This window comes from Oncorhynchus nerka, linkage group LG27 (assembly GCF_034236695.1).
Source record: "Oncorhynchus nerka isolate Pitt River linkage group LG27, Oner_Uvic_2.0, whole genome shotgun sequence".
In the NCBI taxonomy this organism is placed as follows: Eukaryota; Metazoa; Chordata; class Actinopteri; order Salmoniformes; family Salmonidae; genus Oncorhynchus; species Oncorhynchus nerka.
In genome coordinates, this window is record NC_088422.1 from 33361188 (window position 1) to 33379972 (window position 18785).

The 18785-nt window shown below is 43.2% G+C and overlaps 2 protein-coding genes and 1 pseudogene across 9 annotated transcripts in view; 2 read left to right on the forward strand and 1 right to left on the reverse strand.

Moving 5' to 3' along the window:
* LOC115111624 (MLX-interacting protein-like) overlaps positions 1-4600 on the forward strand; it is a 43501-nt gene extending 38901 nt beyond the window's left edge. For both annotated transcript variants that reach the window (XM_029637874.2, XM_029637875.2), the window contains exon 17: positions 68-4600. In XM_029637874.2, coding sequence (XP_029493734.2) covers positions 68-189 — 122 coding nt within the window. In that variant the 3' untranslated portion in view covers positions 190-4600. The remainder of the gene's footprint in view (positions 1-67) is intronic.
* A 5790-nt stretch (positions 4601-10390) lies between these two features.
* On the forward strand, positions 10391-14960 carry LOC135565111 (N-acetyllactosaminide beta-1,3-N-acetylglucosaminyltransferase 4-like; annotated as a pseudogene).
* The window catches only part of LOC115111626 (CAP-Gly domain-containing linker protein 1-like), a 51207-nt gene continuing 47119 nt past the window's right edge, over positions 14698-18785 (reverse strand). For 6 of the 7 annotated variants that reach the window (XM_065011568.1, XM_065011569.1, XM_065011570.1 and 3 more), the window contains 2 exons: positions 15921-16048; positions 14698-15697 (listed from right to left, as the gene is read on the reverse strand). In XM_065011568.1, coding sequence (XP_064867640.1) covers positions 15466-15697; positions 15921-16048 — 360 coding nt within the window. In that variant the 3' untranslated portion in view covers positions 14698-15465. Of the gene's footprint in view, positions 15698-15920; positions 16049-16097; positions 16707-18785 lie in introns of those variants that run through there. The other variant, XM_065011571.1, reaches the window with a different exon arrangement.

Genomic DNA, 18785 nt, shown 5'->3' on the forward strand with positions numbered 1-18785 from the left:
GTGTAACTTGTCACACAAAATGTCAACTGTGATGAATGTATAGCTGATTGGTCTTTCTGTTGTCCAGTGGTACTGAGCACTCTCCGACAGTTCAGCACGAGCACATCCATCCTTACTGACCCCACCCTTCTGCCTGAGGAAGCCACCCAGGCTGTCACCAACACCCACAGTCACTTTGCAGACTCCTAGCCGCACCTCCAGGGGAGGGGAAGAGTGATTCAGATAGAGTGCATGGTCATAGTACCCTCTAGTACAGCACTCCACAGAGGGTCTCTACCACAAAGTACTCTAACCTCTCCAGATTGAAAAAGACCTTGAAACTACAGAATGGAAAAGTACCAGCACTAGTTTGCCGTAAAGGTAAACCAAAGAAGTTACTCTGTCTTCCACCCTATCCATTACCATTTAGAACAGGACATGAAGTTTGTGGTCTTTGTATACGTGACCTCATCCAGCTTACTGACCTCTCATTCCTACACATCGCCTGGGCTTTGCGGTCAACAACCCAAGCTCGGTGCATTACTTTGGATGATCAATACACACCACACACAGAACAACATTTGCAGCATATTATGAACCCAGCAATAACATTGCTCTTTGTTAATGTAACTCGCCACACTGTTGATGGTGGAACTCCCAATTAGTTTTAAGGCTTGCAGTGCCTTCAGAAAGTATTCACACCCCTTGACTTTTTCCACATTTTGTTGTGTTATAGCCTGAATTTAAAATGGATTAAATGTATTTTTTTTTGTCACTGGCCTACGCACAGTACCCCTACGCACAGTACCCCATAATGTCAAAGTATATATATATAAAAAAAATAAAAAAATAAATTACAAATTAATTCAAAATGAAAAGCTAAAATGTCTACAGTCAATAAGTATTCAATCCTTTTGTTATGGCAAGTCTAAATATATTCAGGAGTAAATATTTGCACATAACTCACTCTGTGTGCAATAATAGTGTTTAACAGGACTAACTCATCTCTGTACCCCACACATACAATTATCTGTATGGTCCCTCAATCAAACAGTGAATTTCAAACACAGATTCAACCAGAAAGATCAGGGAGGTTTTCCAATGGCTTGCAAAGGAGGGCACCTATTGGTAGATTTGTAAAAAATAATAATAATAATAGGCGTTCTTCCTAATTCAGTAGCCGGAGAGGAACGAAACCAAGCTCTCATGGTTACAGAGTTTTTAATGGCTGGGATAGGAGAGAACTGAGGATGGATCAACAACATTGTAGTTACTCCACAATACTAACGTAATTAGAGCGAAAAGAAGGAAGCCTGTACAGAATTGTATTTTCTTCTCCAAAACAGGCATTCTGTTTGCAACACGGCACTAAAGTAATACTGTAAAAAAAATTATGCAAAGCAATTCACTTTTTGTCCTGAATACAATGTGTTATGTTTGGGGGAAATCCAATTCAACACATTACAGAGTATCACTCTCTCTATATTTGCAAGCATAGTGGCTGCATCATGTTATGGGTATTGTTAGGTTCTGAACAAAGAGTAAAAACTTAAACGGACGACTAGGAAAAGCTCAAACCAAGTTATTCCCCCACTGGGTGAAACAACTGCAAAGGCAAAGGACGTGTTTACACAAGCACATATATTTATACCCTTCTACTAGGCTGAGTCAACTCCTTGCACATCTAAACAGCCAATACATCTCTTTTGCAAGTCCGGACTTAATTGGTTCCTCTCACTGGTGTGGTCATGGCCCCGCCTCCTGCTAGAACCTTCATGGGCATGGAAGTATAATGTTTGTAACATGACTGTTCCTTGTCACTTCATCTGACCCGACCTCGGGACAAATTCCTCACTCCTCCCTACTCCACGGCTGTCCTACCTTATCAGTGACTGAAACCAGACTGTTGCAGTTTGCTGCTCTCTATAGGAGCCATGAGATTTAACAATCTTTTTGAGAATGTAAACTTTCTGCACTCCCCCTTCCTCACTCAGTAACTTTCCATACACCTAGTTCTTACACTCTCTATAGACCCAAACGTATGCATTCCTTATACATGTAAAGTAATCAATAAGTTCTAGTATGGTAACATTAATAAGTATATTTCAAACTAGAATCCAACATTATGCTTGTAATCGTTAAGGACTGGGGAGTTTTTCGGGTTAAAAAATAAACGGAATGTAGCTAAGCACAGGCAAAATCCTAGAGGAAAACCTGGTTCCGTCTGCTTTCCAACAGACACTGGGAGATGAATTTACCTTTCAGCAGGACAATAACCTAAAACACAAGACCAAATCTACACTGGAGTTGCTTACCAAGAAGACGGTGAATGTTTCTGAGAGGCAGAGTTACAGTTTTGACTTAAATCTACTTGAAATCTATGGAAAGATCTGAAAATGGTTGTCTAGCAATGATCCACAACCAAATTGACAGAGCTTGAAGAATTTTGAATCAAATGTTGCACAAACCAGGTGTGGAAAGCTCAGAGATTTACCCTGAAAGACGCGCAACTATAATTGCTGCCAAAGGTCCTTCTACAAAGTTTTGACTCGGGTGTGAATACTTACAGAAATATCTCATTTACATATTTTATTTTCAATACATTTGCAAACATTTCTAAAAACATGTTTTCACTTTGTCATTATGGGGTATTGTGTGTAGATGGATGAGAAAAAAAAAGATTTAATCCATTTTGAATTCAGGCTGTAACACACCAAAGAAAAATGGAGTAAGTATGAATACTTTCTGAAGGCACTGTACTTTGGCAGGTAAATAACATGGTGTTGAACCAGAGGTGTTTTACCCTGCTTGCTCGTTTTATTTGGTATTTTTGTTTTTATTGAGCTCTTATTGTTATTTTAAGGTATGAAACAAAGAAAACGGATTATGATTTGTCATAAAAGGGAAATATCTCTTGAATGAGTTGTAGCGTCCTGAGATTCTGTTGGTTCTGTTGTTGTTTTCTCTGTTGTATGACGGTGAGTGTGGATACATTGAGTGTTATCAAAAAGGCTATAAAAAGGCTTAGCACTGATTGGTAGTATGCTTTGAGTACTCGGAAAGCCTTCAGTAACTACTTACTACTGTTTCTTCATCATAATTCGGCTCGTGTGCCTTTGCATCTAGTGGGGTCTCAAACTCATGCACAGTTGTCTTCCGTGAAGGGTGAGGGTGTCCCAGTTTTTTGTTGCCAGACGTTCTGGGTATTCTACCCTTTTCTTGGGGGGTTGGACTGTTCAAATAATACCAGAAGTCTTTAATATCCTCAGTGATGTTAAGCCAAAGTCTATCCATGGAAAAAGGTTCACTTTTCACTCAAGGAAAATTCAGTCTTTACTAATGGACCCTGGGTGGTTCCTGGACAAGGCCATGGACAGGTGTGAAGCACTTTGAGCACATTTAACCTTACACGCTGCAGCCTACCATTTCATTGTCTTTTAAACAAACATTGTGCTATAGGAGCATTCAAACATTATGTGGTGAATGTTGCTTTTTTCTTCTTGTTCTCTCAGGGATGCGCTGGTGAGCTTTTTATGCTGCTCCCTATAACCAAACAAACAAACACAATCAGGATATTTTATGATGAAGAATGCATCAGCCAGACTGTAAGCATACAGGTTACATACATAGCATATGTATGATGTTCTTTTTTTGTTTCTTATATTCGAGCCATCCTTATGTCTAAGGTATGCTTATGACAGCGTTATGCTAGCCTGTCAAAGATACATAGCTCTTCTCATAGTTCAGATCGTATTTGTCTAAGATACAGTTAAACATTATAGGTTATATTGCAAAAGTAGAAACTTTAATTTCACGTCTCTCCTTTATTAGTCTCAGAAACCCTGACCTACATTGGTACATTGTGGGAGGCATTTAGAGAAACTACTCCTTTATTAGCAATGCACCTCAGAACAGCAAATACATTAATATACTTTATTATTGTAACTCCTGACTGTTGCAGAGTGATATTTAGTATTTGTTTTTTGTTGTATTTATTATTTTGATGCACAACGGAATTTGCTTGGCGTTATATCACATTTAGCACTTGGTTTTGTATTTCCTGAATGTATGTTATTTTTTTAGAGGCTATATGGGCTTTATGAGAGTCTTTAATACATCTCAATAACTGTGATCACCTAAATGTTTGCACTCTTTGCTACTCTACGAGTGGAGTACCCTTTATCCTATGACTGGGGACTGTATTATTGTTACTGATTCTGAGCCCCATGTACAGTATTGGCCACATGAGACAGCATTTCTGTGGGCTAATCACAACTAACATTAATCTAGTGTCGTTCAGATCAAAGGTTTTATTTCTGTTCCATTCAAAGGGAATTGGAACTATGCAAAGACTCCAAAAGAACAAGAGCAGATGGATGTCATTAAAAATGTGTTTGCCAAGCATTTACTATGTGGTGGGGAAAGTTTCCAATATTCTTTTGTCAAGAATCATGACCTGGTTTAAGTTATAAAACAAGGATTAACTATTTTGTTTAAGGGGAGATTTCATTTATGAGATTACTTTTTGGGAAGTCTTTCTATGTTTGTTCCCCCTGAGATAAAGTAAGTGTTGTGAATATTCTCTTTCTTGGTCTACAAAGTAAAGACATTTTTTCCCCCAGCATGGTTTCTGTGTTTTTGTACTGTGTTTAGGTCACATCAATATCCTCCTTTCTTGCATTCCCGAGTGCATATGTTACAAGTCTAGGAAGTATGACAACGGTACAGTTTTCTGCTCTTTGACAGTTTCTCTCATGTTCAAGACCTTGACATTTTTTTCTGAATAGTACTTTTATTCCATGTTAACGGATTTGTATCAGGTATAACACCACATTTACATTTAACCATTTATTTTGAAAAGATTTCCAATGATGGCTAATATTCTTCTATGACTATCAACTGATAACAATGATACTTTTAATCCAAGAATTGTCTGTAACTAACTGTACAGTGAAAATCTCACTTAAAAGTTCATATTCTGTTAACTCATACCCAAATAATGTCGACTAATCCTATACTTGTATGTGGTCAAAGCATATATTGGAGAACAAACCCTTCAAAAACCCCACCTCAAACGTGTATCTCAAACAGACGGTTTCAAAAATGTGCTATTTTAGGATGAGCTGGCCAATCAGTCTACTCTAAATGTTTTATGCCCGGTATACGCCCACACCATTCTGTTGTTGGGGTATGCCTAGCCCTCAATCATGCCTCTCAGTTCCATAACATTACACACCATTCTGTTGTTGGGGTATGCCTAGCCCTCAATCATGCCTCTCAGTTCCATAACATTACACACCATTCTGTTGTTGGGGTATGCCTAGCCCTCAATCATGCCTCTCAGTTCCATAACATTACACACCATTCTGTTGTTGGGGTATGCCTAGCCCTCAATCAAATCAAATCAAATTTATTTATATAGCCCTTCGTACATCAGCTGATATCTCAAAGTGCTGTACAGAAACCCAGCCTAAAACCCCAAACAGCAAGCAATGCAGGTGTAGAAGCACCATAACAGACAGAGCTGGTGTAACTGAGTCAGGTTTGTAGGCCTCCTTGCTCACACACGCTTTTTCAGTTCTGCCCACACATTTTCTATAGGATTGAGGTCAGGGCTTTGTGATGACCACTCCAATACCTTGGCTTTGTTGTCTTTAGGCCATTTTTCCACAACTTTGGAAGTATGCTTGGGGTCATTGTCCATTTGGAAGACCCATTTGCGACCAAGTTTTAACTTCCCGACTGATGTCTTGAGATGTTGCTTCAATATAGCCACATCATTTTCCTTCCTCACAATGCCATCTATTTTGTGAAGTGCACCATTTTACATTACATTTAAGTCATTTAGCAGACGCTCTTATACAGAGCGACTTACACCAGTCCCTCCTGCAGCAAAGCACCCCCACAACATGATGCTGCCACTACTGTGCTTCACGGTTGGGATGGTGTTCTTCGGCTTGCAAGCCGCCCCCTTTTTCCTCCAAACATAACGATGGTCATTATGGCCAAACAGTTCTATTTTTGTTTCATCAGACCAGAGGACATTTCTCCAAGAAGTACCATCTTTGTCCCCATGTGCAGTTGCAAACTGTAGTCTTTTTTACAGTGGTTTTGGAGCAGTGGCTTCTTCCTTGCTGAGCGGCCTTTCAGGTTATGTCGATATAGGACTCGTTTTACTGTGGATATAGATACTTTTGTACCTGTTTCCTCCAGCATCTTCTCAAGGTCCTTTGCTGTTGTTCTGGGATTGATTTGCACTTTTCGCACTAAAGTACATTAATCTCTAGGAGACAGAACGCGTCTCCTTCCTGAGCGGTATGACGTCTGCGTGGTCCCATGGTGTTTATACTTGCGTACTATTGTTTGTACAGATGAACATGGTACGTTCAGACATTTGTAAATTGCTCCCAAGGATGAACCAGACTTGTGGAGGTCTAAAAAAAAATTCTGAGGTCTTTTTTTTCTGAGGGCTACCTAAGTATGATTCTCAATCAGAGACGACTAACGACACCTGCCTCTGATTGAGAACCATACCAGGCCAAACTGAAAACACAACATAGAAAAACGAACATAGACAACCCACCCAACTCACGCCTTGACCATACTAAAACAAAGACATAACAAAAGAACTAAGGTCAGAACATGACACTTATAGAGTTGGTTGAGTGCGGTTTTAGTGCCAGCATCGGTCTGTGCTGGTAAATAGACGGCTACGAATAATATAGATGAGAACTCTCTTGGTAGATAGTGTGGTCTTCAGCTTATCATAAGGTACTCTACCTCAGGCGAGCAATACCTAGAGAGTTCTTTAATATTAGACATTGCGCACCAGTTGTTTCCAGACGTAGCATCATTGTTCTGCCGGTGCACATGTCGTCGGTGAAACATAAGATATTCGGTGAAACATAAGATATTACAGTTCTTAATGTCCCGTTGGTAGGGTAATCGTAGGTCATCAATTTTATTTTCCAATGATTGCATGTTAGCAAGTAGATCGGAAGGCAATAAAAGTTTACTCGCTCCCCTACGGATTCTTAGAAGGCAGCCCGATCTGCGTCCTCTTTTCCTCTGTCTTTTCTTCACGCAAATGACGGGGATCTGGGCCTGTTCCCAGGAGAGCAGTATATCCTTCCCATCTGACTCTTTAAAGGAAAAAGCTTATTCCAGTTGGTGGTGAGTATGTAAAACATCAGCCATCCTCTTCGGCGCCATCTTGGAGGTGGATGCCTCTGAGGTTGGAGTACGGACTGTTCTCTCCCAACGCACTGGATTGCCGCCTAAACTCCATCCATGCGCCTTCTACTCACAGAAGCTGTCTCCAGCAGAGCGGAATTACGACGTGGGGGATCATGAGTTGTTGGCTGTCAAGAAGGTGCTGAAACACTGGCTGGAGGGTGCTAAACACGCATTCCTTGTCTGGACGGACCACAGGAACTTGGAGTACATTTGAGCAGCGAAGAGGCTGAACCCGCGTCAGGCCAGGTGGGCCCTATTCTTCGCCAGGTTTGACTTTACCCTCTCCTACTGGCCGGGATCAAAGAACGTTAAGGCCGATGCGTTGTCCCGGGTGCATGACACAGACGATCGGAGGGAGAAAGTGATACCCATTATTCCCTTGTCCCGCATTGTGGCTCGTGTCGTGTGGAATGTGGACACGGACATCCGTCGAGCCCTGCGACAGAAGCCCTCACCTGCCCACTGTCCTGAGGGGCATATATATGTGCCCTCTGATGTGCGGGATCGTCTCCTCACCTGGGGACACACAGCACCAGTGTCGGGGCATCCGGGTATAGCCCGTACTATCGACTGTCTCTCCGCCAAGTACTGGTGGCCCAACTTGGCCGGGGACATCTTGGTTTACGTATCTTTCTGCTCCACCTTTGCACAGAGCAAGACACCTAGACACCTCCCCTATGGCAAACTCCACCCGCTGCCGGTCCCACAATGACCCTGGTCCCATCTCTCCATGGACTTTGTCACAGACCTTCCCCCCCCTCGGAGGGAAACCATCCTGGTTGTTGTGCACGACACAAGTAATTTTTCCAACAAAGATTATTTCACTTATAATTCACTGTATCACAATTCCAGTGAATTGTTTGCCTTTAAAAAGCTTGGAAAATTCCAGAAAATGTCATGGCTTTAGAAGCTTCTGATAGGTTAATTGACATAATTTGAGTCAATTTGAGATGTACCTGTGGATGTATTTCAAGGCGTACCTTCAAACAGTGCCTCTACTTGACATCATGGGAAAATCAAAAGAAATCAGACAAGAAAATAAATTGTAGGCCTCCATGAGTCTGGTTCATCCTTGGGAGCAATTTACAAATGCCTGAATGTACCATGTTCATCTATACAAACAATTGTACGCAAGTATTAACACCATGGGACCACGCAGACGTCATACCGCTCAGGAAGGAGACTCGTTCGGTCTCCTAGAGATGAACATACTTTGGTGGGACAAGTGCAAATCAATCCCAGAACAACAGCAAAGGACCTTGTGAAGATGCTGGAGGAAACAGGTACAAAAGTATCTATATCCACATAGATAAAAAAAAAGTATCTGTATCCACATATATCGACATAACCTGAAAGGCCGCTCAGCAAGGAAGAAGCCACTGCTCCAAAACCACCATAAAAAGCCAGACTACAGTTTGCAACTGCACATGGGGACTTTTTGGAGAAAAGGCCTCTGGTCTGATGAAACAAAAATAGAACTGTTTGGCCATCATTATGTTAGGAGGAAAAAGGGGGAGGCTTGCAAGCCAAAGAACACCATCCCAACCATGAAGCACAGCGGTGGCAGCATCATGTTGTGGGGGTGCTTTGCTGCAGGAGGGACTGGTGCACTTCACAAAATAGATGGCATTGTGAGGGAGGAAAATTGTGTGGATATATTGAAGCAACATCTCAAGACATCATTCAGGAAGTTAAAGCTTGGTTGCAAATGTGTCTTCCAAATGGACAATGACCCCAAGCATACCTCCAAAGTTGCGGAAAAATGGCAACAAAGGACAACAAAGTCAAGGTATTGGAGTGGCCATCACAATGCCCTGACCTCAATCCCATAGAACATTTGTGGGCAGAACTGAAAAAGTGTGCGAGAGCAAGGAGCCCTACAAACCTGACTCAGTTACACCAGCTCTGTCAGGAGGAATGGGCCTAAATTCACCCAACCTATTGTGGGAAGCTTGTTTGACCCAAGTTAAACAATTTAAAGGCAATGCTACCAAATTTTTATTGAGTGTATGTAAACTTCAGACCCACTGGGAATGTGATTAAAGAAATAAAAGCTGAAATAAATCATTCTCTCTACCATTATTCTGACATTTCACATTCTTAAAATTAAGTGGGGATCCTAACTGACCCAAGACAGGGAATTTTTACTGGGATCAAATGTCAGGAATTGTGAAAAACTGAGTTTAAATGTATTTGGCTAAAGTGTATGTAAACTTCCGACTTCAACTGTATATTCCCTCTGCCACTGGTCTTTGTCGGTCATTGCAATTGTTACTTGTTTTCCTGAGAGGAATCTCCTACTATTTCCCGAGTACTTTATATTTTGCACGTTGGGTTTGCCCTTTGCCTTTTTGTTTATGAAGATGTATTTTGTGCAGAACAGCGTTTGGGTTTCGTCCCGCTTTGATCTATGGTGCTTAAATCAACTCAGTAGTTCTACACCTGTGACTGCCTCCTGCCTATTCTTCTCTACACCTGTGACTGCCTTGATCTATGGTGCTTAAATCAACTCAGTAGTTCTACACCTGTGACTGCCTCCTGCCTATTCTTCTCTACACCTGTGACTGCCTCCTGCCTATTCTTCTCTACACCTGTGACTGCCTCCTGCCTATTCTTCTCTACACCTGTGACTGCCTCCTGCCTATTCTTCTCTACACCTGTGACTGCCTCCTGCCTATTACACCTGTGACTGCCTCCTGCCTATTCTTCTCTACACCTGTGACTGCCTCCTGCCTATTCTTCTCTACACCTGTGACTGCCTCCTGCCTATTCTTCTCTACACCTGTGACTGCCTCCTGCCTATTCTTCTCTACACCTGTGACTGCCTCCTGCCTATTCTTCTCTACACCTATGACTGCCTCCTGCCTACTCTTCTCTACACCAGTGACACCGATGATGCCATTGGAAACACTTATCTTTATCTTTGATTGCACCAGCCAATAATACATCACAATAAATACTCAATAAAATGCCAAGACACACCGACACTAAAGCAGGACATCATCATGAATGTAAACTAGGTGATCATGTAATGCCTCATTGCATCTGGGTAAGAAACGACGAAACATCCAGGGTAAAATAAATCGTACTGCGATGCTCCAGCAGATGCTGTGGAAGGGGTGGCTTGTGTTTGCCTCTATGTCACCACGACCTCACCATACTCTTGGCAGTAACAATGCCGTCATGCCATAACGACTATGTGCAGAAGATACAGAACATAACAGCTGATGCAGGAATTAGCATTAGCTTTGCATCGGCAAGGTGATGAATAACATACACAAGCTCCCATAAAACCACATCGACAGCCATGCCATAGTGCAAAACTGTGTGCAGATAATGAAGCAAAGATGTCAGCTAACACCTGAATGTGTGAGCATTCACCATAGCACAACAATTGCAGCATGAAACACATTAATAATTAGTATGTAAGACCTGAATATAAAATGCAAGCAGAATAATTAATAAGAGCTAAAACATGACTAGGATGAAGTGATCACTACAATAGCATACAATACAATAGCATATGATAGAATAGATCGTCACTAGGCTGTCACTACAATAATACTACTAGAATGCAAGATAGGTAGTCCCTCCCTGTCAGTCTATGTCAAGTGCATGGTGCATGATAGAAGCATAGCTATATATCAGCGTAACCTACTGCTGATAATGATGAAGTAAATATAACTACATTACTGAAATGACGCCATAAAATGTATGTAAATAAGTGACTCATTGCAACAGCACTAATGAGCTTGCAAAAATTTTGGTTTCTCAGAGCAGAAAGCAGCAAGGTGTAGTTATACAAGCACACTAATCCAGACCAATCTGCATTTAAAGTGAATGCATTTGACCATAAATCAGACCATACGTTTCTCCAGAGATGTTTGATCAGGTTCAAGTCTGGGCTCTGGCTAAGCAACTCAAAGTTATTCAGAGACTTGTCTCGGGGCTCCCACTGCATTGTCTTGGTTGTGTGCTTAGGCTTCCCCCTGTTGGTAGGGGAAACTTCACCCCAGTGTGAGGTCCTGAGCGCTCTGGAGCAGGTTTTCATCAAGGATCTCTCTGTACTTTGCTTTGTTCATATTTCCCTTGATTCTGACTAGTCTCCCAGTCCCTTCCTCTGAAAATAAATCCCCATAGCCTGAAGCTGCCACCACCATGCTTCATCCTAGGGATGGTGCCAGGTTTCCTCCAGACGTGACGCTTGGCATTCAGGACAAATAGTTAAATCTTGGTTTCATCAGACCAGAGAATCTTCTCATGGTCTAAGAGTCTTTAGGTGCCTTTTGGCAAACTCCAAACGGGCTGTCTTGTGCCTTTTACGGAGGAGTGACTTCCGTCTGGCCACTCTACCATAAAGGCCTGATTGGTGGAGTGCTGCAGAGATGATTGTCCTTCTGGAAGTTTCTCCCATCTCCACAGAGGAACTCTCGAGCTCTGTCAGAGTGACCATCGGGTTCTTGGTCACCTCCCTGACCAAGGCCGTTCTCCCCTGATTGCTCAGTTTAGCCAGGCGGCCAGCTCTAGGAAGAGTCTTGGTGGTTCCAAACTTCTTCCATTTAAGAATGATGGAGGCCACTGTGTTCTTGGAGAACTTCAATGTTTGCAGACTTTTTTGTACCTATCACCAGATCTGTGCCTCGACACAATCCTGTCTCGGAGCTCTACAAACAATTCCTTCGACCTCATTGCTTGATTTTTGCTGTCAACTGTGGGACCTTATACAGACAGGTGTGTACCTTTCTGAATCATGTCCAATCATGTCCTATCAATTGAATTTACCACAGGTGGACTCAATTCAAGTTGTAGAAACGATTGAGTGTCACAGTAAAGGGTCTGAATACTTAAGGAAATAAGATATCCGCTTTATTTTTAATAAATTTGCAACCTGTTTTCACTTTGTCGTTATGGGGTATTGTGTGTAGATTGATGAGGAAAAAAATATGTTTGATCAATTTTAGAATAAGTCTGTAATGTAACAAAATGTGGAAAAAAGTTCAGGGGTCTGAATATTTCCCGAATCCACTGTATATCAATATTTGCTTATAAAGGTGTTTCCACCTCCATTTTTTGCATATGTATGTTTATGTCATGGAAAGAGCAAGTGTATGAGTGACTATTTACCAGTGGTGCCCTACATTTTTGTTTGTTTTGGGGATGTCTGTAGAGACGTGGGACGGTTTTAAAATGGTATTTTGTCCGGCATCTCACAAACACACTGTAAGCGGTGTTTGACTCTCTAGTTGCCTACTTGAGCCGACTGCGAGCTGGGGTAGTTCATTTCACTTCTCAGGCCCTCTGTCTGTGCCGCGACAGGGCTGGGTTAGCCGTTTGAGAGAGTGGTGAAAGTATGTTAAAAAAGGCAAATCCGGGGACGCAGGCAAATATAAAGAACAAACCACTGTTCATGATTCCACTCTTTCACAAAGAGGCAGGTGCAATATTTAGACCAGGGCTGTTCCTGGAGAGCTGCTGTCCTGTTGGTTTTCACTCCAACCCTAATCAAGCCTACCTGATTCTAATAACTAGCTGGTTGATTAGCTGAATCAGGTTAGTTACATCTGGGGTTGGAGTGAAAACCTACAGGAAGGAAGCTCTCCAGGAACAGGGTTGGAGAGCCCAATTTAGATGTTGACCCATAATTGATTTTCTTTGAGTACAAATAATATATTTATTTATTTATTTTTTAAATCGGATGAGAAACAATTACTGAGGTCCGAAACTCAGTGTCCTTGTATGTAGTTACGGCCAGGTTAGACACCTAGTTGTTAAGCATAGGGAAGGGGTTTACAAACATCTCCTCGAGACCCCCAGCCGTTACATGCATTTGAACTATTCCACAGCTAGCACACCTGATTCAACTTGTCAAGTAATCATCAAGCCCTTGAGTATGTGAATCAGATGAGCTAGTTCTGGGCTACAACAAAACTGAAATGTCTGAGGACTCCTGAGGAGAGGTTTGAAAGCCACTGGCCTAGGGCCTACATTGTCCCAAAAATGTGTATTATTCTGTAATGGAGAAAGCCCCAGAGGTAGCCTGGGGACCACCAGTCTGTTTGGTATAACTAGGAGTGACATGGATGGCACAAACATGTTTGGTATGGCAAGGCGTTGACATGATAGCGTGAACAGATCTGGGACCAGGCAAACAGAGGAACAATTGTGTGACCTGCATACTTTTGGTAGTGAGACAAAATAAATTGTGCCGTTTGTAGCCTTACTTCATATACTAGTGACAATTATGTCTCCTTGTTGCTAAAAAGTGGTGTGCTAATTATTTTTCAGAACAACGAGGATCCTCTTCAGAAACCAAAGCTGCAGTAGATGGTCCATTGTCATTGTGATTGTTGATGGGCTTCCTCTTTATGATGATGGACCTCAATGTCCCACCACCAGATAGAGTGCTCAGACTGTGGCGCATGAATCACAGACTGGCACACCTCTGCCACACCACCACAGTCCACTGTGGATGTTTTCGAGTGCTCCCTGAATGACAGCATGCAGAACATTCCGTCCTCTATCCCACATCCACACCATAACTTCATGTACAAACACTGCAAGACATTCCCCCGCCTGCTGTCTCCGACACCCTGTGAGAATAATCTCTGGACAGCAGGATTGCACTATGGAGCACTTGTGGGAAGAGGGTGTACTTTCAGGGTAAAAGTTCTTAGTAGGCAAGTCATCAGACAGAATATAGGGATTCCCGCTGCAGCAGCTACTGGCGTATGAGAACAGGCAGTTTGGGGACATCCTGCAGTGGGATTTTGAGGAGTTTCTTTTCAACCTGTATCCATCCTGCAGTGGGATTTTGAGGAGTTTTTTTTTCAACCTGACCCTGAAGGAGGTTTATTTCCTGCCTGCGGGCCCATGTGTTCTAAGGGGACGATGACGTTTTTGTTCACACCAGCAATCTGCTGGAACGTTAAAGGATGTCACGTCAGACAGTGATGAGCCTGGGAGTGGCAGCGTCCTGCGCTGATTTGTTCCTAATTGATGATGTCTTTGTGGGCATCAGATCAGCACAGAGTGTTAAAGAGCCAGCGGTATTGATGGTACATTTTAAAAACAGGTCAAATGATTTAGAGGTAATGATGTGAAACAAAACAGGTTCTAAGGGGGGGATGTCGAGAGCTGTGGTGTAAAATTATTACACACTGCAGAGGCAAAAAAAACATATTACTTAATAAATTGTTTTTAAAGGGAACAGTGATTAAAACTGCACCATAGCTGTAATCTGTGTAATGTATATTTAAACGTGATGTCATAACACTAGCTGAAACCATGAAGTGCTTACAGTACAAGTGGTCATTTCCAAGGCATACAATCAAAGAAACTGTATTGCTTAGTATAGAGTACTCAGGAAGTAATTGTGTACAGAAAATATTTGGTGAGAGAACTTTAAAAAAAATACTGTAATATAAAATTTGTTTGAAGGGTAATTTCACGAGCTCCTGCAACTGTTACGAAACAAACTTAAAATGTATCCATAAATGTAATTTATTTTTGTACAGATATTCAACATTCAAAAAGTTAGGTACAGAAATTCATGAGTATCATACCATCTGTTTACAATATTTTATCCTTAAATTATCATTTAATTATGCATTGTTCTTGTAAAGGCCATTTAAAAAGGAACCAAGGATTTTAAAGAGGAGAGGAATAAAGTGTGTGCAGTGCTTTAGGTTTGTTTAGCGGCTTCAACCTTGACCACCATCCCACACGGCCGAGGTAGTCTTTTTTTTTTAAACTAAAAGTCAAACGCCGTTGCTTCACTGCTCCAACCCTGCCAGGCAACAGGCGCCAGCCACGCCCCTCTCCATGCCTTTCCACCACACAATTATCAGACAGATTGACAAGGCAACTTTTTTTTTTTTTAAGTACAAAGTATGTCCAAGTGTAAAAAAATAAACTATAGCCTCATCTTTTGCACACACTGAAGAAGGTCGCAACACAAACAGTGGATTTTTTAAACAATTCCCAATGAAAACCTTATATCACAATACGTCAGCATTTCTGCCCCTTTTGCTAGTCAATGACGTGTGGGTGCGGATAATTAAGTTGATCGTTTTGAGACAATATCCTCCCAATTATAGCACTTAGGGGCTTGTGCAATAAATACTTTCTGCACAAACAAACACATGCACACACCCATACAGTAGAGAACTCCATGTGCACTTGCACACCTCAGAATTTGGTTTATGTGCAAAAGTTGAGATTGTGCCAAAGATGGTTCTCGAAGGCTTTAAATTAGAAGGTCTGGTCGTCGTTACAGGAGTCAGTCCAGTGGCCAAAGGCCTCACAGATGTCACAATAAGCCCTCTCCTCATCCTTACTGCCGTGGTAGGCGGTGTGGGGTGGGGAGTCCGGCATCTGCATCTGAGTGGGACAGTCTTCTGTATCATGGAGGTCGAAGCAGTCACAGATGTCACAGAAGAGCCTTGGTGGGACCTTCTTTTTGGAGGGACCTTCATTAAAACCGCTGAGGAGGGGGTGGGAAACATACAGGGTCAGGGCGTGAGTATGTACAGAAGACTAAACAAATGGGCAAACTAGGACTATGATAAATTGTTAAAATAGAAATACTGCTTTATGCTCTGAGCTAACTTAATGAAATTAACAACAAATTAAAAAGTATGAGGTTAGTGTGGGCTTGAACTTGTCTGACTCAGGGTCAGTGTTTAAAAGCATGGGAGAAGGCTGACCCGTCATAGTTATCAAGCTCGCTTGCATTATTCCCATTAAGGGAAGCCTCCGCCATCTTCTCCAGCTTGCCCTTAAGGTCTTCATTCTTCTTCTGCAGGTCCACGATAACCGAGTTCAGGAACTCAATCTGCCACAGACAAAAAGGGAAATCACGGACAGTAACACAGTTCTTTATGCTCATACGGCACAGACTTCAGTTAAACGTAAATGTAGCCAACTTAGAACTTTGGAAAATGGAACACAAACAACAGGTCATCCAACAGCATCCACATCTCATTGAGTGTTAAAATCACACAAGCTGTTAATATATTCACCCCTTTCCCCAACCCACCCTGCTACAAGAATAACAGTGCACCATCACCTTCACCAACGTGCTTGTCCAGTTTCTAAGTTATGAAAACAAACCCCACATCCTGGCATGAGCAAGAGTAAAGAGGGCAACACTGAACAGTAAAACTCTGAATCGTCCACCAATGAGAAATTGTGGCATCCAGGCATGCCAATTTGCTGGAAATCATAACTCTGGTACATTTCCTTTATGAATAGGATATGGTGTTCATTTATTTTTTAAAGCTAATTGTAAATACATCCTTATGGTAAATTATGTCAGAGAGAAGGCCTTAATTCCTCCTTGGGAGACGACCAGACATGTAAACCAACAGGAACTTTTAGGAATTATTTTCCAGAACACACAACAGCACAGATGGAACGAGAACCATGGGGAAATCTACAGACAAATAGACATGCATGAGTGGAGCTGATGAATAACAGTAACAAACCGCTGCCTGATTTTCGGGTAGCATGGCCAACATCAGTGACAGAGGAGGAAGGAGGTAAATGAGAAAGAGAGGGAGGAGACAAAACAGATCAAAATTAGGACCCACCTAAAGCCAGACAACAGACTCAAGTCATCACTGACAGAGAAAATAGTAGGCAAGCAGTTCAGCTAGACATCACAGTAAGTAAAGGGATGCCGATCTATGTATAAAAGCCTGTTCGATTATAAAAATACATTTATTGATCTGCCAGTATATTTATTTAGACTCCAGTCAACAGTTTGATGTTAACTTTCATGTGTCCTATCAATTATCATTTGATTATTCACCATGGCAACCAATTGTTAGTATAAAACCTTATTTCTCAGTCCGGTTGGCTTTTGTGGAGATCAGACCCTTTTTTATTTGCAGGGATATTTGTGCATTTTTGACCAAATACCACATGTATACTCTGTTTCATCATTAAACTCCAAGACTGGTTTCTGTGTCTGTAATCACTCTTTGACCAGAGTGCAGTCCGGTATTTGTTTACTCCCAGTGGCCTATCAAAACAGAGAGTACAAGACTCTGGATGATGGACATCGAGACTGAGGACACCCAGATCTCCCAAGGGACCCAGCCCCGAGGAGATGAACGTCCACGACGGCAGATACAGCAGCCTAAACAGTCAACCACCCACACACTCGAACAACCACTCCAAGTGGGCATGCCCACCGAGGTGAGGGTATTCTAACTGGTGAGCCCTCCCCCACAGGACAGCTTCAGGCAAGCCACACCCCCAAAGAAGAAGACCTCAAGGAGGATTCTGATGAAGAGGATCATCACCAACCTCAACAAAGCAAACTGTTGAGCCCAGGCCAGCCACAACAAGGTACAGCATTACAATCCCAGCCCCTCCAAGGAAGGGGGTCGCTAGCCCCCAGTCAACAAAGCAAACTGTTGAGCCCAGGCCAGCCACAACAAGGTACAGCATTACAATCCCAGCCCCTCCAAGGAAGGGGGTCGCTAGCCCCCAGTCAACAAAGCAAACTGTTGAGCCCAGGCCAGCCACAACAAGGTACAGCATTACAATCCCAGCCCCTCCAAGGAAGGGGGTCGCTAGCCCCCAGTCAACAAAGCAAACTGTTGAGCCCAGGCCAGCCACAACAAGGTACAGCATTACAATCCCAGCCCCTCCAAGGAAGGGGTCGCTAGCCCCCAGTCAACAAAGCAAACTGTTGAGCCCAGGCCAGCCACAACAAGGTACAGCATTACAATCCCAGCCCTCCAAGGAAGGGGTCGCTAGCCCCCAGTCAACAAAGCAAACTGTTGAGCCCAGGCCAGCCACAACAAGGTACAGCATTACAATCCCAGCCCCTCCAAGGAAGGGGGTCGCTAGCCCCCAGTCAACAAAGCAAACTGTTGAGCCCAGGCCAGCCACAACAAGGTACAGCATTACAATCCCAGCCCCTCCAAGGAAGGGGGTCGCTAGCCCCCAGTCAACAAAGCAAACTGTTGAGCCCAGGCCAGCCACAACAAGGTACAGCATTACAATCCCAGCCCCTCCAAGGAAGGGGGTCGCTAGCCCCCAGTCAACAAAGCAAACTGTTGAGCCCAGGCCAGCCACAACAAGGTACAGCATTACAATCCCAGCCCCTCCAAGGAAGGGGGTCGCTAGCCCCCAGTCAACAAAGCAAACTGTTGAGCCCAGGCCAGCCACAACAAGGTACAGCATTACAATCCCAGCCCCTCCAAGGAAGGGGGTCGCTAGCCCCCAGTCAACAAAGCAAACTGTTGAGCCCAGGCCAGCCACAACAAGGTACAGCATTACAATCCCAGCCCCTCCAAGGAAGGGGGTCGCTAGCCCCCAGTCAACAAAGCAAACTGTTGAGCCCAGGCCAGCCACAACAAGGTACAGCATTACAATCCCAGCCCCTCCAAGGAAGGGGGTCGCTAGCCCCCAGTCAACAAAGCAGTAATGGGGCCTCCCGGGTGGCGCAGTGGTTAAGGGCGCTGTACTGCAGCGCCAGCTGTGCCATCAGAGTCCCTGGGTTCGCGCCCAGGCTCTGTCGTAACCGGCCGCGACCGGGAGGTCCGTGGGGCGAAGCA